Genomic DNA, 15474 nt, shown 5'->3' with positions numbered 1-15474 from the left:
TTTAAGTTAAGGACGTCCCATCGTAAGACAGGGACAACGATAGCGTTGTTACATCAAAGGTCCATGCGTTGGGACTTGTGAAGGCGGATATTTGGAAGAAACCACAGCATATTCCCAGTTAGCCCATTATTATAAGCGACCACCCATGGGCCATAGCTGGACCTAATAGCGCGCTGACCGCTGAGCAGTTTCTCAAATTTTCTGGCTCGTCTTTTGGCTAGCTTCGAGCCGTGGCTGCCCAGCTCAGCTGCTTCTGGAATCTGGATAGCCGTAAGATTTACGCAGCTCCATGTTTCGTAACACGTGCTGTAGACCGTTGGAATTTGGAAGAATGGAACATATGAACGTAGTCATTGTGTGAAATCACACTATACAGCTGCTGCTCGAAAAGCGGTTCAACCGGTTTGGTTGGATTAAGAAATACGAAATATGAAAGATTGCTAATTCAACTAGTTAAGTCCTGGTTTTACCATATTCCAGGTGGTTCATATATATATATAAAGGAACTGGAAAGGCCTGACTTCCGGTTGAACCCGGTCAAGCCCTGGTTAACTTAGGTTTGTTTCACTATATAATTAAGAATCAAAATGCATGGACACGTATGTACACGTTGTAATGAAACTCAGCAGTTTCCTCAGTGGGCTTATAAGAGAATTGTGCCGCATCAAGTAGGCTACTGGGCCCAAGAAAACTTAGATGCACGTGCTCTGTGGTCTGTACCTTTGGATTGGGACCCACAATTCAGTCTGAGATTCCATTCACTTACAGCAGAGGCAGTAGTCTCTGACTCTCTCTCTGGTCTCAACTTTGAAAGCTTGAACTGGCTCTGCATTGCTTTTGTGCTATGCTTCCTATCCACGTATGAAACTCCAAAACAATCACAATAACAGGGAAATGAGACACATTTAAGCTATGTTTGGTTTGAAGGATAATATAGGGAAAGGAAGGAAAAGGTAGGGAAACCTTTACAATCATTGTATTGGTTTCCTTGTTTTTCTCTTTCTTTCCTTACCTTTTCCTTCAAATCAAACATAGCCTAAATGTGTCTCATTTCTCTGTTATTGTGATTGTTTTGGAGATTCATATTGCATACGTGAATAGGAAGCATAGCACAAAGCAATGCAGCTTCCCAATTGGAGCCCGCTCAAACTTTCAAAGTTGAGACCAGATGGCTTCAACTTCAATTTTGATTGAGATGCTTTTTACTCAGTTGCTTTGAAGCAAAGTTCAAAGTATCGACATGTATCAACTCGTATTGGTCGATAGTATCATGCCGATGGCTTCCTAATGCGTCCTTTTAAGGGTTGTATCGGGTCAGACCTTGGTTCAGAGGGTAGTTGGGACTTAAACCGACCCCTCTAGATCAATTTTGAAAAAAATAAATAAAACATAAAAAAAAAGCACCGATACAGATCGATACTTTGAACCTTGCTTTGAAGAAGTTAATAAAACCAATTTCACCCAAAAAAATGATTAAATGAAAGAGTATTTTTGATTTTTCATGTTTTTCACCAAAAATAATTTTAAGATCCATCTTAGAAAGACAAAAACCGATGTGCCATGTTTTAAATTAATTGTTAATTAAGGGGTGTTATGTAATATAAATAAGAAATTGGGCGGTGTATTCTACACCATGTCACAACAGAAGGGCTATTCTACACTATGGACAAAACGATTGAATCACATCACACTCCATAATGCAATGTGTGATATAGTTCAGCCTATATTATGTGTTTTGGTTTCATGCATCTTATATACAACATGTGAGATGATTTACATTGTTGATCAATAATAAAACTATTTAATAATAATTGCAAAACATTAAAAGTTTTAATTTTACAGTTAAATAATAAAAATTAAGGATTTTATTTTAAAACTAATTATAAAATTATAATAATAAGATATATAATTAATAAAAATTATTGGAGGAATTAAAAAATTAAAAATCTTATTTTTAAAACTAATTAATAAAAAATAAAGTAACAAAACATTATATAAAATTATATAATAAAAACTATACAAAATTAATTGACCCTAATAATTAAAAATAGGGTAAATGAGAAGCATAGATTCACAGCTGCTATTTTGCACCTCAAGTTTTTACCATGGATGATACAATGCGATATAATGTGGACCAATCCACAATAGGGAATGGTCACACTGCAACCTATCGTGGTGTGGACCGAGACAGTCTGCCTTACCAGATAATCACGCTTCCAAACACCACTTTAATCATTCAAAGGGTTGCTATTTGCTTCATCTCCTTTGAATAATTCATATGAAATTCTCCAAAAACACCTAAACCAGCATCTTGAGGTCAACTCTCACAAAAGGGAAGCTTACAAGAGCGATAGCTTATTGACTATCCTACCAAGTAATGCCTAAACTAGACTACAAACATTGAACTTAGACCGATAGATAGTTGCTATTGCCAAGGTGTGCCATGGGACCTCCATTTTTGTGCTTGGTTCGTGGAAGAATTAATTTCAGTTTCTCATTCTTCGTTCTTCTTTCTGGTTAATGAAGTGGGCAACACGGATAAATTATTTATTTATTTATTTATTTATCATTTGAAATAAATAAAAAAAAATCCAACTTGTAATAGATCACAGAATATCTCACAGATGCCTTCCTTTGCGGACGAAAGTAATACAGCAGATCATATCAAATGAACCGTCTAGATTTCCATCTACCTAGTGGGGCCCTTTGTCCTTTTGCAACTACTAGCCAACCGATTCATGTTTCCCGTGGGCTTCCAGCCTTGTTGTTTTATACGTGTATAAAATACCTCACACAGCTTCTTGCTTTCTCAACATTTTTCTCTGTCACCCACGAGCCAGCGGCTCGGGTTCGAGCCAACAAAAAAAAAGACTTGCCACGTGGGTAGTCCGAAGGCGCATATAGTAAAGAAGTTCACTCATGACTCAACCCAACTCCAGCGGTCACACCGAATGGAATAAAACCCGAAATATCCTCTTTTTCGTCTTTACGAATGATGGGATATTCGCGCCGAATATTCTGATCAATCTCTTATATGACTCCTTCCTCCTCCCCCCGCTCTCCCTCCCCTCCATTATCGCCGTCCGATAGTCGTCCATTCTTCTGAAAGGTTCCGTCAGCTTTTCGCCGGGAGCTGTTCCAATTCGGCACATTCTCTGTATTTACTGGAAATAACGCGGAAGGAGAAGTAGGAGAGAGATGAAGTTCGGGAAGAGCCTGAGCAATCAGATCGAGGAGACGTTGCCTGAGTGGAGAGATAAGTTTCTTTCGTACAAGGAATTGAAGAAGCGTCTGAAGCTAATTGATTCGAAAGGTGGTGAGAAGAGTAGTAAGCGGCAGAAATTTACAGCCGTGGATTCTACCGATGCCGGAGAGAAGGAAGCGAGCGTGATGACTAAAGAGGAGAGGGATTTCATCTATTTGTTAGAAGACGAGCTCGAGAAGTTTAATTCATTTTTCGTTGAGAAGGAGGAAGAATACATTATTAGATTAAAGGTACTTTTTCTGTCTCTTACCTCCTCCCCCCTCCCTTCTCCCTTATATGCAAAATTTAAGAAATTATCGAGTTGTTGTTTATTACTATTCTGGAAATTGTTTTGAAAATGTTTTTATTTATCGTTCTATGCTCCAATTTGTCTTCACCGTAGCGCATCATGAACGTTAAATTACCTGAACCAAATCTCTCTCTAATCAAAACCTTCAAATTGTTTTGGGGGAAGATCTGGCACTTGGATCGTGCATATTGGCTTGTTGTGGTCTTCCGGATGGACCGATGTGCACCTTCCTATGTTCGGTCGGAAATTTTAATGCCCTCTCGGGGATTTAACGATTACTCTGTAAACGATGCAGCATGTTAGCCGATAGTGGACTTGACAGATTTTTGGATTTGTTTGTTGTTTGCAGGAGTTGCAGGATAGAGTAGGAAAGGCAAAGGATTCGAATGAAGAGATGATTAAAGTACGCAAGGAGATCGTTGATTTCCACGGCGAGATGGTCTTGTTGGAGAATTACAGCGCCCTGAACTACACCGGTAAGAGATTGCTCAACATGAGTATAAATTGTGGCCTTTTGTCTTTACAGCGCCCTGAACTACACAAATTACAGCGCCCTGAACTACACAAATCCCTTCTTTCTTCGTATGGACAAAGATACCCCTAACCATGAGTATAAATTACAGCGCCCTGAACTACACCGGTAAGAGATTGCTCAACATGAGTATAAATTGTGGCCTTTTGTCTTTACAGCGCCCTGAACTACACAAATCCCTTCTTTCTTCGTATGGACAAAGATACCCCTAACCATGAGTATAAATTACGGCCTTTTGTCTTTATCAATTGTGGCATGGATTAGTGGAACTTCATGACTCATGATAGGTTTCTGAAATGGTCCAACAATTGAGACCCTCACCCTGTATGACAACCACTTGCATATATGCGTGTAGAGACCATTTTAACAGATAGATGATGACTGAAGACAAGTGGAACTTTCTTTTATCTCCTAGAATAGAATATAATTTTCTTTTTTTAACACTTTCCGGAGTCGTGGAGACTTTTTCTTTTCTCTTCTTTTTATATTGTTCCTTGTGAGGGTAGACCTAGAGTTGTTATTATTAGAGGAAGAATTATTGGTTACAAGTGGGTTCCAAACATGAGGTGTGAATTAAAAGAAAAAACAAGAGGCGTAGGGAATAGAGGTAACAACTATGATGGGTCCCATCTCCTTCACATCCTTTGCCGCAGAGAAAATTTCCCTCGGGTCGAATCCTTTGCTACAAGTATTTTATTTAGTGATTTAAGGTACTCAATTCGATGGCCAACTGAAACTAAATGAATAGTCAAAAGTGATCAATAGATTCCCTACTTCTATGAGTTCTATCATCCACATTGGGGGTGGGGTGGTTTGAATTAGTCATTACCAAAGTACTGTTCTATGTAGGTCGGTTTTTAGCAATTGAATCGACCAATACAATGTTATTAGTAGATTCTGATGGAGTTAAGTCTTGGCTTCAGACTACATATATGCACGTAAATCAGAAGAAAGAAAAACCAAACGCCCCCTAACTGTCGTATACCAAAGCTGATCATTGGCTATGTTGTAGCACTAACTTTCCACTATGATACATACAAGGACTGATGCTTGGCTCAACGTGCAATAAATGGACATAGGAGACAATAAAAATTTCTCAAAAAAAAAAAACATTACCACCACGATGGAGAATATTTTAGGGGATACAAGTGGTATGTTGAGACCTCAGGGTGTTAAAGATAGTGCACCCACGTCGTGGGTATTCTGTGATTGTCATCACGTGAATTTACAATAATGTCTTCAATCTCCCATCCTTTTCAGTGGGCTAAGAATAAGAATTGGAACTTTGTGGATTGTAGGCTATCATGGATTGAATCATGATCCAGATACTATTCCAATTCGGTTTGACATGGATCTCAAATAGTAGAACAATTTACTTTCATGCCTGATCAGTACTTGGTTTCTTCCCAGGTAGAACTAATGATCCTTGGGCAATGGGCATAGTTATTAGAGGGTTGTTTGGAATTAGATAGAATAAAATGATTTCTTTCTCTTTTTCTTGCATTTTACTGTGTCTTCTTTGTTGTCTAAAATCTAACCAGAAACATTATTAGAATGCTAAATGAAAATGAGTCCATTTTAGGATTTCAAAGGAATGTACTCAACATATTTTTTACCCCTTTTACTATTAATTTCACCAGATTGATTTAACTTTGCCTGATGCTTTGGGTTTGGAATGTTATGAGATAAAACGTTATATGCAAAGGGCTTTACTTTGATTAAATATCCATATTCACGAGTTTTGTTTTAATTTGTATAAAACAGGATTGGTAAAGATCCTCAAGAAGTACGACAAGAGAACTGGTGCTCTTATCCGATTGCCCTTCATCCAGAAAGTCTTGCAACAGCCATTCTTCACCACAGACTTGCTTTACAAGCTGGTGAAAGAATGCGAGATAATGCTGGATCACCTCTTCCCCAAGAATGAGCCATCTGTACCAAGTGAAGGTACTGATGTGGTTGAAGATTGTGACTCAAAGCCAGCTGAAACCCAGAAAGGCAAACTGCTTTTAGGACCCAAGGAACTTGCAGAGATTGAGTATATGGAGAGCTTGTACATGAAGAGCAGCATTTCAGCCCTTCGGATCTTGAAGGAGATTAGAAGTGGAAGTTCTACTGTAAGTGTGTTCTCGTTGCCGCCATTACAAAATAATGGGTTGGAGGAAACCTGGAAAAAAATTCCTGTTTTGGAGCAAGCTGCGAAATAGCCGCGAATAGAGGGAAAAACTAGGGGATGGATATGCTTTTCTTACTTTTTTTTCTTTAAATTTGCTTGGGTGAGGGAAGTATCTCAATTGCTAATTGAGCTTTTTTCCCCTTTTCTTTACCTGTAATACGTCTGGTTACATGTATTAGGTGCTAACACAGAGCTGCTGTAAATGTTCAAATTACAACTCGACTAAACTTCAATAGTAGATAATTTCTGTGTGAGATTTGGCATTTGTATACATGAACAACTCAGCAAGCAGTTCTAAAATTCATAAAGCTGTTTTCTGGATGCCCTGCATTGGTTGTGGTCATGGTTTAACGATTCCCCAAGCCAATCGGAAGTCTGGAACGACTGAACTCTCAGGTGTATTAAATATCCAAAATTGGATAGTAACACAACTTGAATCAATTGAATTGGAAGGACTAAACTAAACTCTGGTGGTCTACTGTCGCAATGTGTAGCATATTTAGCAGCATGAAGACATGCATGGTCAATCCAACCTATAAATTGTCTTCAACCAAAAGTCTAAAATGCTGGCCTTTCATTTTCATTTGGCATCTCAACCAACAGCCACAAAAGGATTACTCTTAATCGTCACATTGTCCATACCTATTTATCTACTGTCTGTTTGTGTGTCTGTGTATAACTGTATACTATTAAGATCACTTCGGAGTTAAAAGAGTCATCAATATGTGAGGTGGATATAATCGAAGCTATATAAGCATTCTTAAATGTATCTTTCTTTCATTTTTCTCTCCCCTAAACCTTGTATCCCCTAATAGCATCTCCCAAATTTCTCTTTATTTTAAATTTGAACAAATCTCAGCCATTTTTGAAATGTGACAGGATCTGCTACGAGCACAAATGTGTGAACCTGGCTGAGTAACCAATCAGTATGGGATCTGTACAATTCTTTGTAAACTTAATCCAAAATAAAATTTTTCAAAATTTCAAACTTTCCAGTGAATTTTTTAATATATTTTAATTAGATATTTTGTTAATATTTTATATTATATGTAGTATTTACATATTATTGACTTTTCATTATTTTAATATTATAAGCCAAATTTCCTGAGTTTTTAATAGAAATAAATCCATTTAATGGGTTTTCATGTATCATTTTCGTTTTTCATCCTCCAAATCTCTTCCCCCGCCCCCTCCCTTCCACTTCTCTCTTCTTCCTTCACAGATACCCTCCTTCCTCCAGAAACAACCTCAAGGAAAAAAATCCTCTCTCCACCCACATCAACCTACAATTTATTCATAAGCTTTTTTATGAATATATCCCTAATTATCTTGTATTAACTGAAATAGCCTTACAATATAGCCAGAAAATGACTGAACATATGTAATTCGATGTTTGAAACCTAACCTTATGTAATGATTGTATTAATGGGATAACCCTTACCCTATAGATGATGATGAGAATAAGGAAGAGGCAGTCCAAATGGATCAACTTATCGTTATTGAATAGACAGTTGGGAATTGGGATCACCTTATCGTTATTGAATAGACAGTTAGGAATTGGGATCACCTTATCGTTATTGCTGGACTCATCCACAGTCCACTGAAATCTAAGTGATCCAATTCTTGGACCTATTTCCTCTCTTATATACCCTCAATTAAGCTTTTTCCCTTGCTACTAGAATAATCACTGGTCCCATGGTTATTCCATGTTGATTGTAGCAACCCAAAAGCAGCATTAAGATGTATGCTTTCTGCATTATATGCACTCGGTTTTCAAAATAGAATTTTATCAAAAAATACATATATTCAACTAGAAGAATACACAGAACATAAAAGGCTGCATTTGGAAACGATGGAAATGGAGTTTAAATTTGTACTCTGGTTCACTTTTGTCTGTGTTTGGAAATATTACATCTATGCATTGGTAAATGACAGACCAATGCATATTTACATTAATAATAATGTATAAAGGCTGCGTTTGGAAATGATGCAAATAAGTGTGAATGCAAATATGTAGAGAGTAAAACAATTCATATAAATTGCAAAATTGGATTAGTTTTGCACTGACAAATTTACCTTCATATAAATTCCAATAAAGCATATGCTTTCTTTTTATCAAAAGTCCACTTGAACACAAATTTACTTCTTTTTTATTGATGTACTTTTATATCTTATTATCAATGTAAATATGTATGGTCCGTCATTTGTCAATAAATAAATGTAATGTTGCCAAATACAAGTAAAAGTGAACCAGAGTGCAAATTTACCCTGAACCGGGATTTACACTCTATTTGCATCGTTTCCAAATGCAGCCAAAAGTACATCAATAAAAAAGAAGTAAATTTGCATTCAAGTGGGATTTTGATTAAAAAAAAGCATATGCTTTATTGAAATTCATGTTTGCATCCATTACAACTAAAAGTCTGTTTGATAAAAGGTAAATTTGTCAATGCAAAACTAACCCAATATTACAATTTATATGAACCATTTTACACTACATATTTACATTCACACTTATTTGCATCTTTTTCAAATGTAGCAATAGATTCATTAAACTTGTCCCATTTTTTTCTAGCTGTGTGTCTTAGCATTAGGGCATCATTCACTAGTCACTACTCGGCTTTCGGACGAATTCACATCTGCTGCAATCGTGGTCTCACTACTCCCTGCGACCCCCGAATGAAACATGGGCACGATAGCAATGGAAATTAAAAGCCATTCACCTGATGACCTGTTCGTGTTTCATTGGGGTCACAAGGGAGTGCTGCGACCATGGTTGCAGATTGGTGTAGATGTGCTCTGAAACCTAAGATAAATGATATGATGAATTGATAACCTACTGAAACATTAGGTAAAATCGGAATCTTTCATTTGGCATCTCAGTCAACAGCCTAACTCAAAAGATTTGCCTCATGTCACATTCAGGATGGCATTGGCTCCCACATAGCATACTCTACAGCACATCCTAACTGTGTATTAGGAATATCTCCCCGTAACAAATACGGGAGATATATAAATGCACTGAAATATACTGTAGGAAGCACACTATAAGGTAAATAACTATATTTGTAATTAGTTGCAATCGAGGTCCAAAGTATTGATATATTCATGTCCTGTACTACGCAAAGTGTATATCAGTATTTAGAATCTTGCATCCATCATTTCTTTTAGGCTATGTTTGGTTCGAAGGAAAATGTAAGGAAAGAAAGGGAAAGGTAGGGAAACCTATACAAATCTTGTGTTGATTTTCCTGTCTTTATTCCCATCCTTTCCTTACTTTTTCCTTCAAACCAAGCATAGCCTTAGTTCTTTTTTTTTTTCAAAAATAGGTCAGGGCAGGGGTGGGCCTTAGGCCTGTCTACCCTCATAATAAGTCAAACCTCCAAAGCTTCAGCCGATGCGTAACATGCATAACAATACGTGACAAATTTTGAACTTTGGTTGGAATATAGTATTAAGAGGGCGTTCTTTTTTTTATTTTAAAAGCGGGAAAGTAGGTCCAAAAAACCTATGTTCTTTTTTCAGATTTATGTGGGGAATAGGAAAAATTTATTTTCTTGGGTAAGTGATATCGATCTCCCAGGTGGTTAAATAACTTTCCCACATGGGGGAAAGTTGCCAACACTTGGATGGGACAAAAATGCCCCTTTTAATAATAGATTTTTATGGCTAAATAGTTATTCATTTATTTACCTGAGAAATAAAAGAACATGAGTAAATGCACTTACCCAGGTAAATAACTTAGCGAAAAGTGAACGGAGCCTAAATCTTAAATTGGAAGATGTTAAATTTTAAACTATGGGAACTAAGGTAGATGTCATTGAAGCTAATGCAGACAATAACTGTATTTACCCAAAAAACAAAAACATTCTTAATTGTTTCTCCCTAAATATTTCTTCTATTTTTTATCTCATAAAATTGTTAGCCCTAATAAAGCATCCCAATTTTTTCTCCATCTGAAAAATTAGCCATTTTGATATTTGATTTGGAAGATTTAAAATTTCAGAATTTTGGGTGAAAGTTTTATATATTATAACTATTTTGCTAATATGTTATATATTATTGATTTTATTGTTTTAATATTATACCCGAAATTTTGATGAATCCCAAACATGGGAATGTAAATTCTTGTTTAATTTCGTCTCAAGTTAGACTTTTTTTATTTTTTGTGTCTGGAGTAAAACGGAAAATAGAACGATGTGGTACCCTATTTTACTTTAATGATATTGAAAGTAGAGAAAGGTTTTTGTTTGGGAGGATTAAAATAAGGAGTAAAACAATGTGATCTCCACTTTATATGAGAGAAAATTTAGGTAGGAGGATGCAAAATTTTCACTTCAAATGAGTACATATTTGACAGAAAAAATGCAAATTTTGCATCAGATAGAAGTGCAAATCATGGTGACAATTTACAATAAACGTATGCAACTCTGAACTGGGTGTAAAATTTGTATTTGATTCAGATCAAACAAACAGAGCTAAGGGAAAATATTTTGAAATTTTGTCAAAAACAAATCCACCTGACATTTTTCATATGTTGTTGTCATGTACTTGAAACCTAAATTTTCACTAAAATGAGATTAATCTAAACAGCACAAGTGAAGAAATTTTTCACCATGATATGCCAATATTTTTTGGTAACAAAAGGCTGACATTTTCTATTTTTTCTTGTCTCCTTGAGGTTTCTTTAGTAATATTTGACATATGACATGGTAATCAGAGCAGAAGAGGTTTGCTTTTCCTGTTCTTTGTTAAGATAATTTCTGAGATTATATTTTTCTCTCCTGGTTGTTATAATTTTCAGTGTTTGGTTAATGAGTTATTGCAAATTGAGTGCTATTGAAGTGGGACTCAATAAGAAATGTTGTTCGAGTTTTTTGTTCTCTTTTTCATTGAGTTATTGCTGCAAATTGTTGTTCTCTGTGAAAGTGTTGGACCTATTGCTGACCTTGGCAGAGCTGTCCAGAGTGGTGGCTTGAGATCTTGGTTATTTTATGCCTATATCCCCTGTCCTCTGTTGTGGTTCGTAATTCATACTGTGTAGAGAACAAAAGAGAAGATTGGGGGATGGAGGATTTTCAGGTATTGGGTTGTGGAAAAAGTTCTTGTCTTTCAAATAAATAGGTGCACAATTGGATAGGGACAAGAGAGATATAATTGACAAAGCCCACCCAAAGCAGCTGCCATAAAATTTTTGCCCATGAACATTTTACACTGCTTTGGGTGGGCTTTGAGCCGGGCCCATTCAAATTTTGGCAAAACCTCAACCGGCCCATGAACAGGGTCTAGTGACTCTAGACCGGCCGGCTTGGTGTCAACTTGTTAGAATGGACAGTGAACTAATGCACTTTGCTTTAACCAACTCCATATTATATGGGTTTGTTTAATTGCTTGTGACCTCTCAGTACTGTCGAAATTCATTGATCACCCAATCAGTTTTGATGAGGATCTTCTTTCTTTTCCGCTCAAAAGTTGATGGGGATTTTTTTTCTCAAACAAGATCGAGTTAGGTATTTGTCTCCATGTATATATCTGGTTGATCTGCATGAATTTATTGAATTGTGCCTTGTTAAAGAAGAGAGGCTTTATCAAACAAATAAGAGTTCAACAATGAGAATGCGAGCTGTCTGGCTTTGGTGCCATGACCAACAAAGCTCACAGCTTGAATTCATATTGGAAGTAGTATTCTCAACTCTCAAGCTTTAGTTATTTCCTGATCTAATATCTGCATGCGTGTGTCATCATAAACTCCTCTGCGAGTTCATGAAGTTAAAGTTGGTATGAACACAGCATAGAAAAGATAGAAAAACTGGACCCTTTACGCGTATATATAAAGGAATAAAGCTATGGAAATCAAAAGATAAAAGGTGAGAGAGGCCACCAATATATAAATAATCTCTTGAAATTAAAACTCTACTAAGAGGGAGATCCAACTCCAACTCTTCAATCTATAACAACGAAGTCAAAAGAAGGATCACTATATACCATCAACAAATGGCCCACACGTCTCCACTAGTTACAAGGGGAAGGTGACGAGACCAATATTGAATGAAATAAAGAAGATAAAGGAGGTTAAGTGACCAAGCAAGCTGATCAGTATAAATACTAGGTCGATAGAGTTGTTGGTAATGAGGTATCAGGCCAAGACTCAAAGAGAGAAAAGCCGCAAGTACGTAATTAGAGCAAATGACACTCATCGTTTTGGTTTCTGTAACGATTTTGTTTATGGGTTTGTCAGCCCAAGGCCAAGGAGGCTTGAAAGCAGACTTTTATTCTTCCACTTGCCCAAGGGCTGAGGCCATAGTTAGGTCCACTGTTGAAACACATTTTAACAGGGATCCCACCATTGCAGCTGGCATGCTAAGGCTACACTTCCATGATTGTTTTGTTCAGGTTCTCTCTCTCTCTCTCTCTCTCTCTACTTGCCATTGGGGAGGAATATATAGTAATTTGATTATTGTTTTCATGCACTTAAACCATGAATATTCACACACAATAAATTTTTGAGATTGACCCAGTCAGTGGCAGTGGGGCAGATGGTTCTATCTGGTTGGACCAACTGTCGGGCAAGCACCGATAATTAGCCGGTCCAACCTACAAGTGTAGATGTTATATATAATATGCTAAGGCTAAAGCTATACGAATTAATTAAATGATATATGCTTTGCACAGGGCTGCGATGGATCAGTTTTGATCACGGGGGCTTCTGCAGAGAGGAACGCATTGCCAAATCTGGGGTTGAGAGGCTTTGAAGTCATTGATGATGCAAAGACACAACTGGAGGCCCTGTGCCCTGATGTGGTCTCCTGCGCTGATATACTGGCGTTAGCTGCTCGTGATGCTGTCGACTTGGTAAAACAGCAATTCGTCTCTCTCTCTCTCTCTCTCTCTCTCTGGTCAAGAGATTCTACCCCTATAGAAATTGCTAATTAAAGGGTTGTTCTTGTTACATATGTAGAGCGATGGTCCAAGTTGGTCAGTACCGACCGGAAGAAGAGATGGTAGGATCTCTTCTTCATCTGAAGCTGCCAATTTACCATCTCCGGCCGATCCCATTGCTACCCAGACGCAGAAGTTTGCTACTAAAGGCTTAGACGACCATGATCTTGTCACTCTAGTTGGTACAACTCTCCCTCTCTCTCTCTCTGTCAATCCTTTTATGTGTACGTACCACGTTAATTGATATATAATCTATATGCACAGGAGGACATACAATTGGACAAACTGATTGTTTGTTTTTCCGGTACCGTCTGTACAATTTCACGGCGACCGGCAATGCAGACCCAACCATAAACCAGGCATTCTTAGCGCAACTACAAGCCTTGTGTCCCCAGAACGGCGATGGCTCCAAGCGTGTAGCACTGGACAAAGACAGCCAGACCAAATTCGACGTTAGTTTCTTCAAGAACGTGCAGGATGGCAATGGAGTACTAGAGTCGGACCAGAGGCTTTGGGGGGATTCTGCAACATGTACCATCGTGCAAAATTATGCAGGGAACATAAGAGGATTGCTGGGGTTGAGATTTGATTTTGAGTTTCCGAAAGCTATGATCAAGATGAGTAGCATCGAAGTGAAGACTGGAACCCAAGGAGAGATCAGGAAAATTTGCTCCAAGTTCAATTGATCCAAGTAAAAGCTATGAAATGGTGTTAAAAGAGTAGCCTTCTGGGTGTTGAGTCTGTTTGCTTAGAATGTAAAGAATACTATGTATCAGTAGAAGTTTAGCTCAAGCTTACTGATTATATATAGTTGAAACTTGAATGGGAATGGAGACATGGGTGAAAAGATTTTATCCCAATTTTAAGCCATATTTACTAGATAAAAATTTCAATAGAGAAAGAATGTGCCGAGTATTCTTCTGTTCTTTCACTTGGTAGATGAGAACCTTCTTGATCTGTCTCATGCATGACACCTTGTAAGATTATTTTCACTTGAGACCTGCCAACTTCAACCAATTGACCTAAACCAGAGCTTTTGTGCCAGTCGGGCACTTGGGCTTTCTTTCTTTTTGGGCTCCCAATAGGCCCTCAGGCTAGGCTGGGCCACAGCTTGAGTCTGTAAATTGGGTTGGCCTCAAACCTGAACCAACTCACTCTACTATTGCACAAGATGACAAATGCTTTCAAAGTAATAACATAGATTCTATTATGGTAATTAATGGTGTGCAATCCGGCCGGTCCTAGCTGTCAATGACCTTGCCTCTGACTAGAGCAACAGGGGGCCTGAAACGGAGAAAAAGGTGGGGAATCTCCAAAGCTCAAGTTAGTATTCTCGAAGGCAAGATAAAACCAGATGGCGCAAAGTTCACATACCTCGTTCTTGGGGGGTAGGGAGCCTTTTAAAACCACCTCGCGCACTTACTCCTAAGCTTCTGTCAGGTCGGGTATGATTATCCCTGCGCTCCTACCAGTTCGGGTATCATCACCTCTGCTGGGACAGAACCGCCACTGCTCTCTTTGTCAGAGCCGTCTCTGCAACTGGAGATGGCGGTAGCAGGTGGCGGTAGCAGGTGGCGGTGGCAGGTGGTCGTTGGAGTGCGGCTGTCAAGCGTCAGATCCCAAGTCAGTCAAGTGCACTGCCCCTAGGTACGGACTTCCTCGGTGTCATGTGTGGTACGGTTTGTTCAGTTTGGCGTCCTGGAGGTGAAGTGCTGGAGTGGTGAGCGAGGTGAAGTCTTGAGTTCGGATAGAGGTGTGTCCCGAACTGCCATGGGGCAGGCCAGTTCGGGTCGTTGCCCTTTGTGCTTGCAAGGCTTGGGGTTTAAGGGAGAGCTCGGGCTCCTTACGGGGAGTTCGGGCTCCTTGTAGGGAGTTCCGACCACTGGTTCCTCGTTTCGGAGCTCGCGTCTTGGGTGTGCTGTCGTGCTGAGTTGTTGCCTTCGCCACGTGTCGAGTGATTACAAGGTCGGGCCAAATCTTCCTTCATCAATAATTATGCAATTCTCTGCAATCATCATAACATCCTTGATTCCTTTACCACTCTATTGATCAAAATTCGTTGATAATATCGCAAAGAATGTAACTCAACACAGATATAACCTAATTTGCATTCAGATTCTTAATTACAAATCCCCGGTGTCAAGTATAAACCTCAAAGGAAATGGGTAGTCGGAAATCTTGTATGTGGATATGGTTGCTATCAAAGTGGAATTAGGGATAAAATATGGCCGGCCTGATCCGGCCCTCAAAATACTGATTCATGCTTCTTCAAA

At 38.3% G+C, this 15474-nt stretch overlaps 2 protein-coding genes across 2 annotated transcripts; both read left to right on the top strand.

The window, feature by feature from the left end:
* The first annotated feature begins 2993 nt into the window (after positions 1 to 2993).
* Positions 2994 to 6533, top strand: LOC104592434 (SPX domain-containing protein 1-like). The gene is made up of 3 exons (XM_010251804.3): positions 2994 to 3495; positions 3904 to 4030; positions 5851 to 6533. The coding sequence occupies exons 1-3, from the start codon at positions 3199 to 3201 to the stop codon at positions 6291 to 6293; spliced, it is 867 nt and encodes a 288-aa protein (XP_010250106.1). The 5' UTR covers positions 2994 to 3198; the 3' UTR covers positions 6294 to 6533.
* Positions 6534 to 12378: 5845 nt separating this feature from the next.
* Positions 12379 to 14088, top strand: LOC104592432 (peroxidase superfamily protein). The gene is made up of 4 exons (XM_010251803.2): positions 12379 to 12655; positions 12935 to 13114; positions 13221 to 13383; positions 13466 to 14088. The coding sequence occupies exons 1-4, from the start codon at positions 12449 to 12451 to the stop codon at positions 13885 to 13887; spliced, it is 972 nt and encodes a 323-aa protein (XP_010250105.1). The 5' UTR covers positions 12379 to 12448; the 3' UTR covers positions 13888 to 14088.
* Positions 14089 to 15474: the final 1386 nt, after the last annotated feature.

Source organism: Nelumbo nucifera, chromosome 8 (assembly GCF_055504915.1).
Source record: "Nelumbo nucifera cultivar China Antique chromosome 8, China Antique-T2T, whole genome shotgun sequence".
In the NCBI taxonomy this organism is placed as follows: Eukaryota; Viridiplantae; Streptophyta; class Magnoliopsida; order Proteales; family Nelumbonaceae; genus Nelumbo; species Nelumbo nucifera.
This window is presented reverse-complemented; position numbering and strand designations above follow the sequence as displayed.

Coding starts and splice junctions, on each gene's coding strand:
- LOC104592434 (XM_010251804.3), top strand. CDS start 3,199: ATGAAGTTCGGGAAGAGCCTGAGCAATCAGATCGAGGAGACGTTGCCT. Junction 3,496..3,903: donor AATACATTATTAGATTAAAG/GTACTTTTTCTG, acceptor TGTTGTTTGCAG/GAGTTGCAGGATAGAGTAGG. Junction 4,031..5,850: donor CAGCGCCCTGAACTACACCG/GTAAGAGATTGC, acceptor TGTATAAAACAG/GATTGGTAAAGATCCTCAAG.
- LOC104592432 (XM_010251803.2), top strand. CDS start 12,449: ATGACACTCATCGTTTTGGTTTCTGTAACGATTTTGTTTATGGGTTTG. Junction 12,656..12,934: donor TCCATGATTGTTTTGTTCAG/GTTCTCTCTCTC, acceptor TGCTTTGCACAG/GGCTGCGATGGATCAGTTTT. Junction 13,384..13,465: donor TGATCTTGTCACTCTAGTTG/GTACAACTCTCC, acceptor CTATATGCACAG/GAGGACATACAATTGGACAA.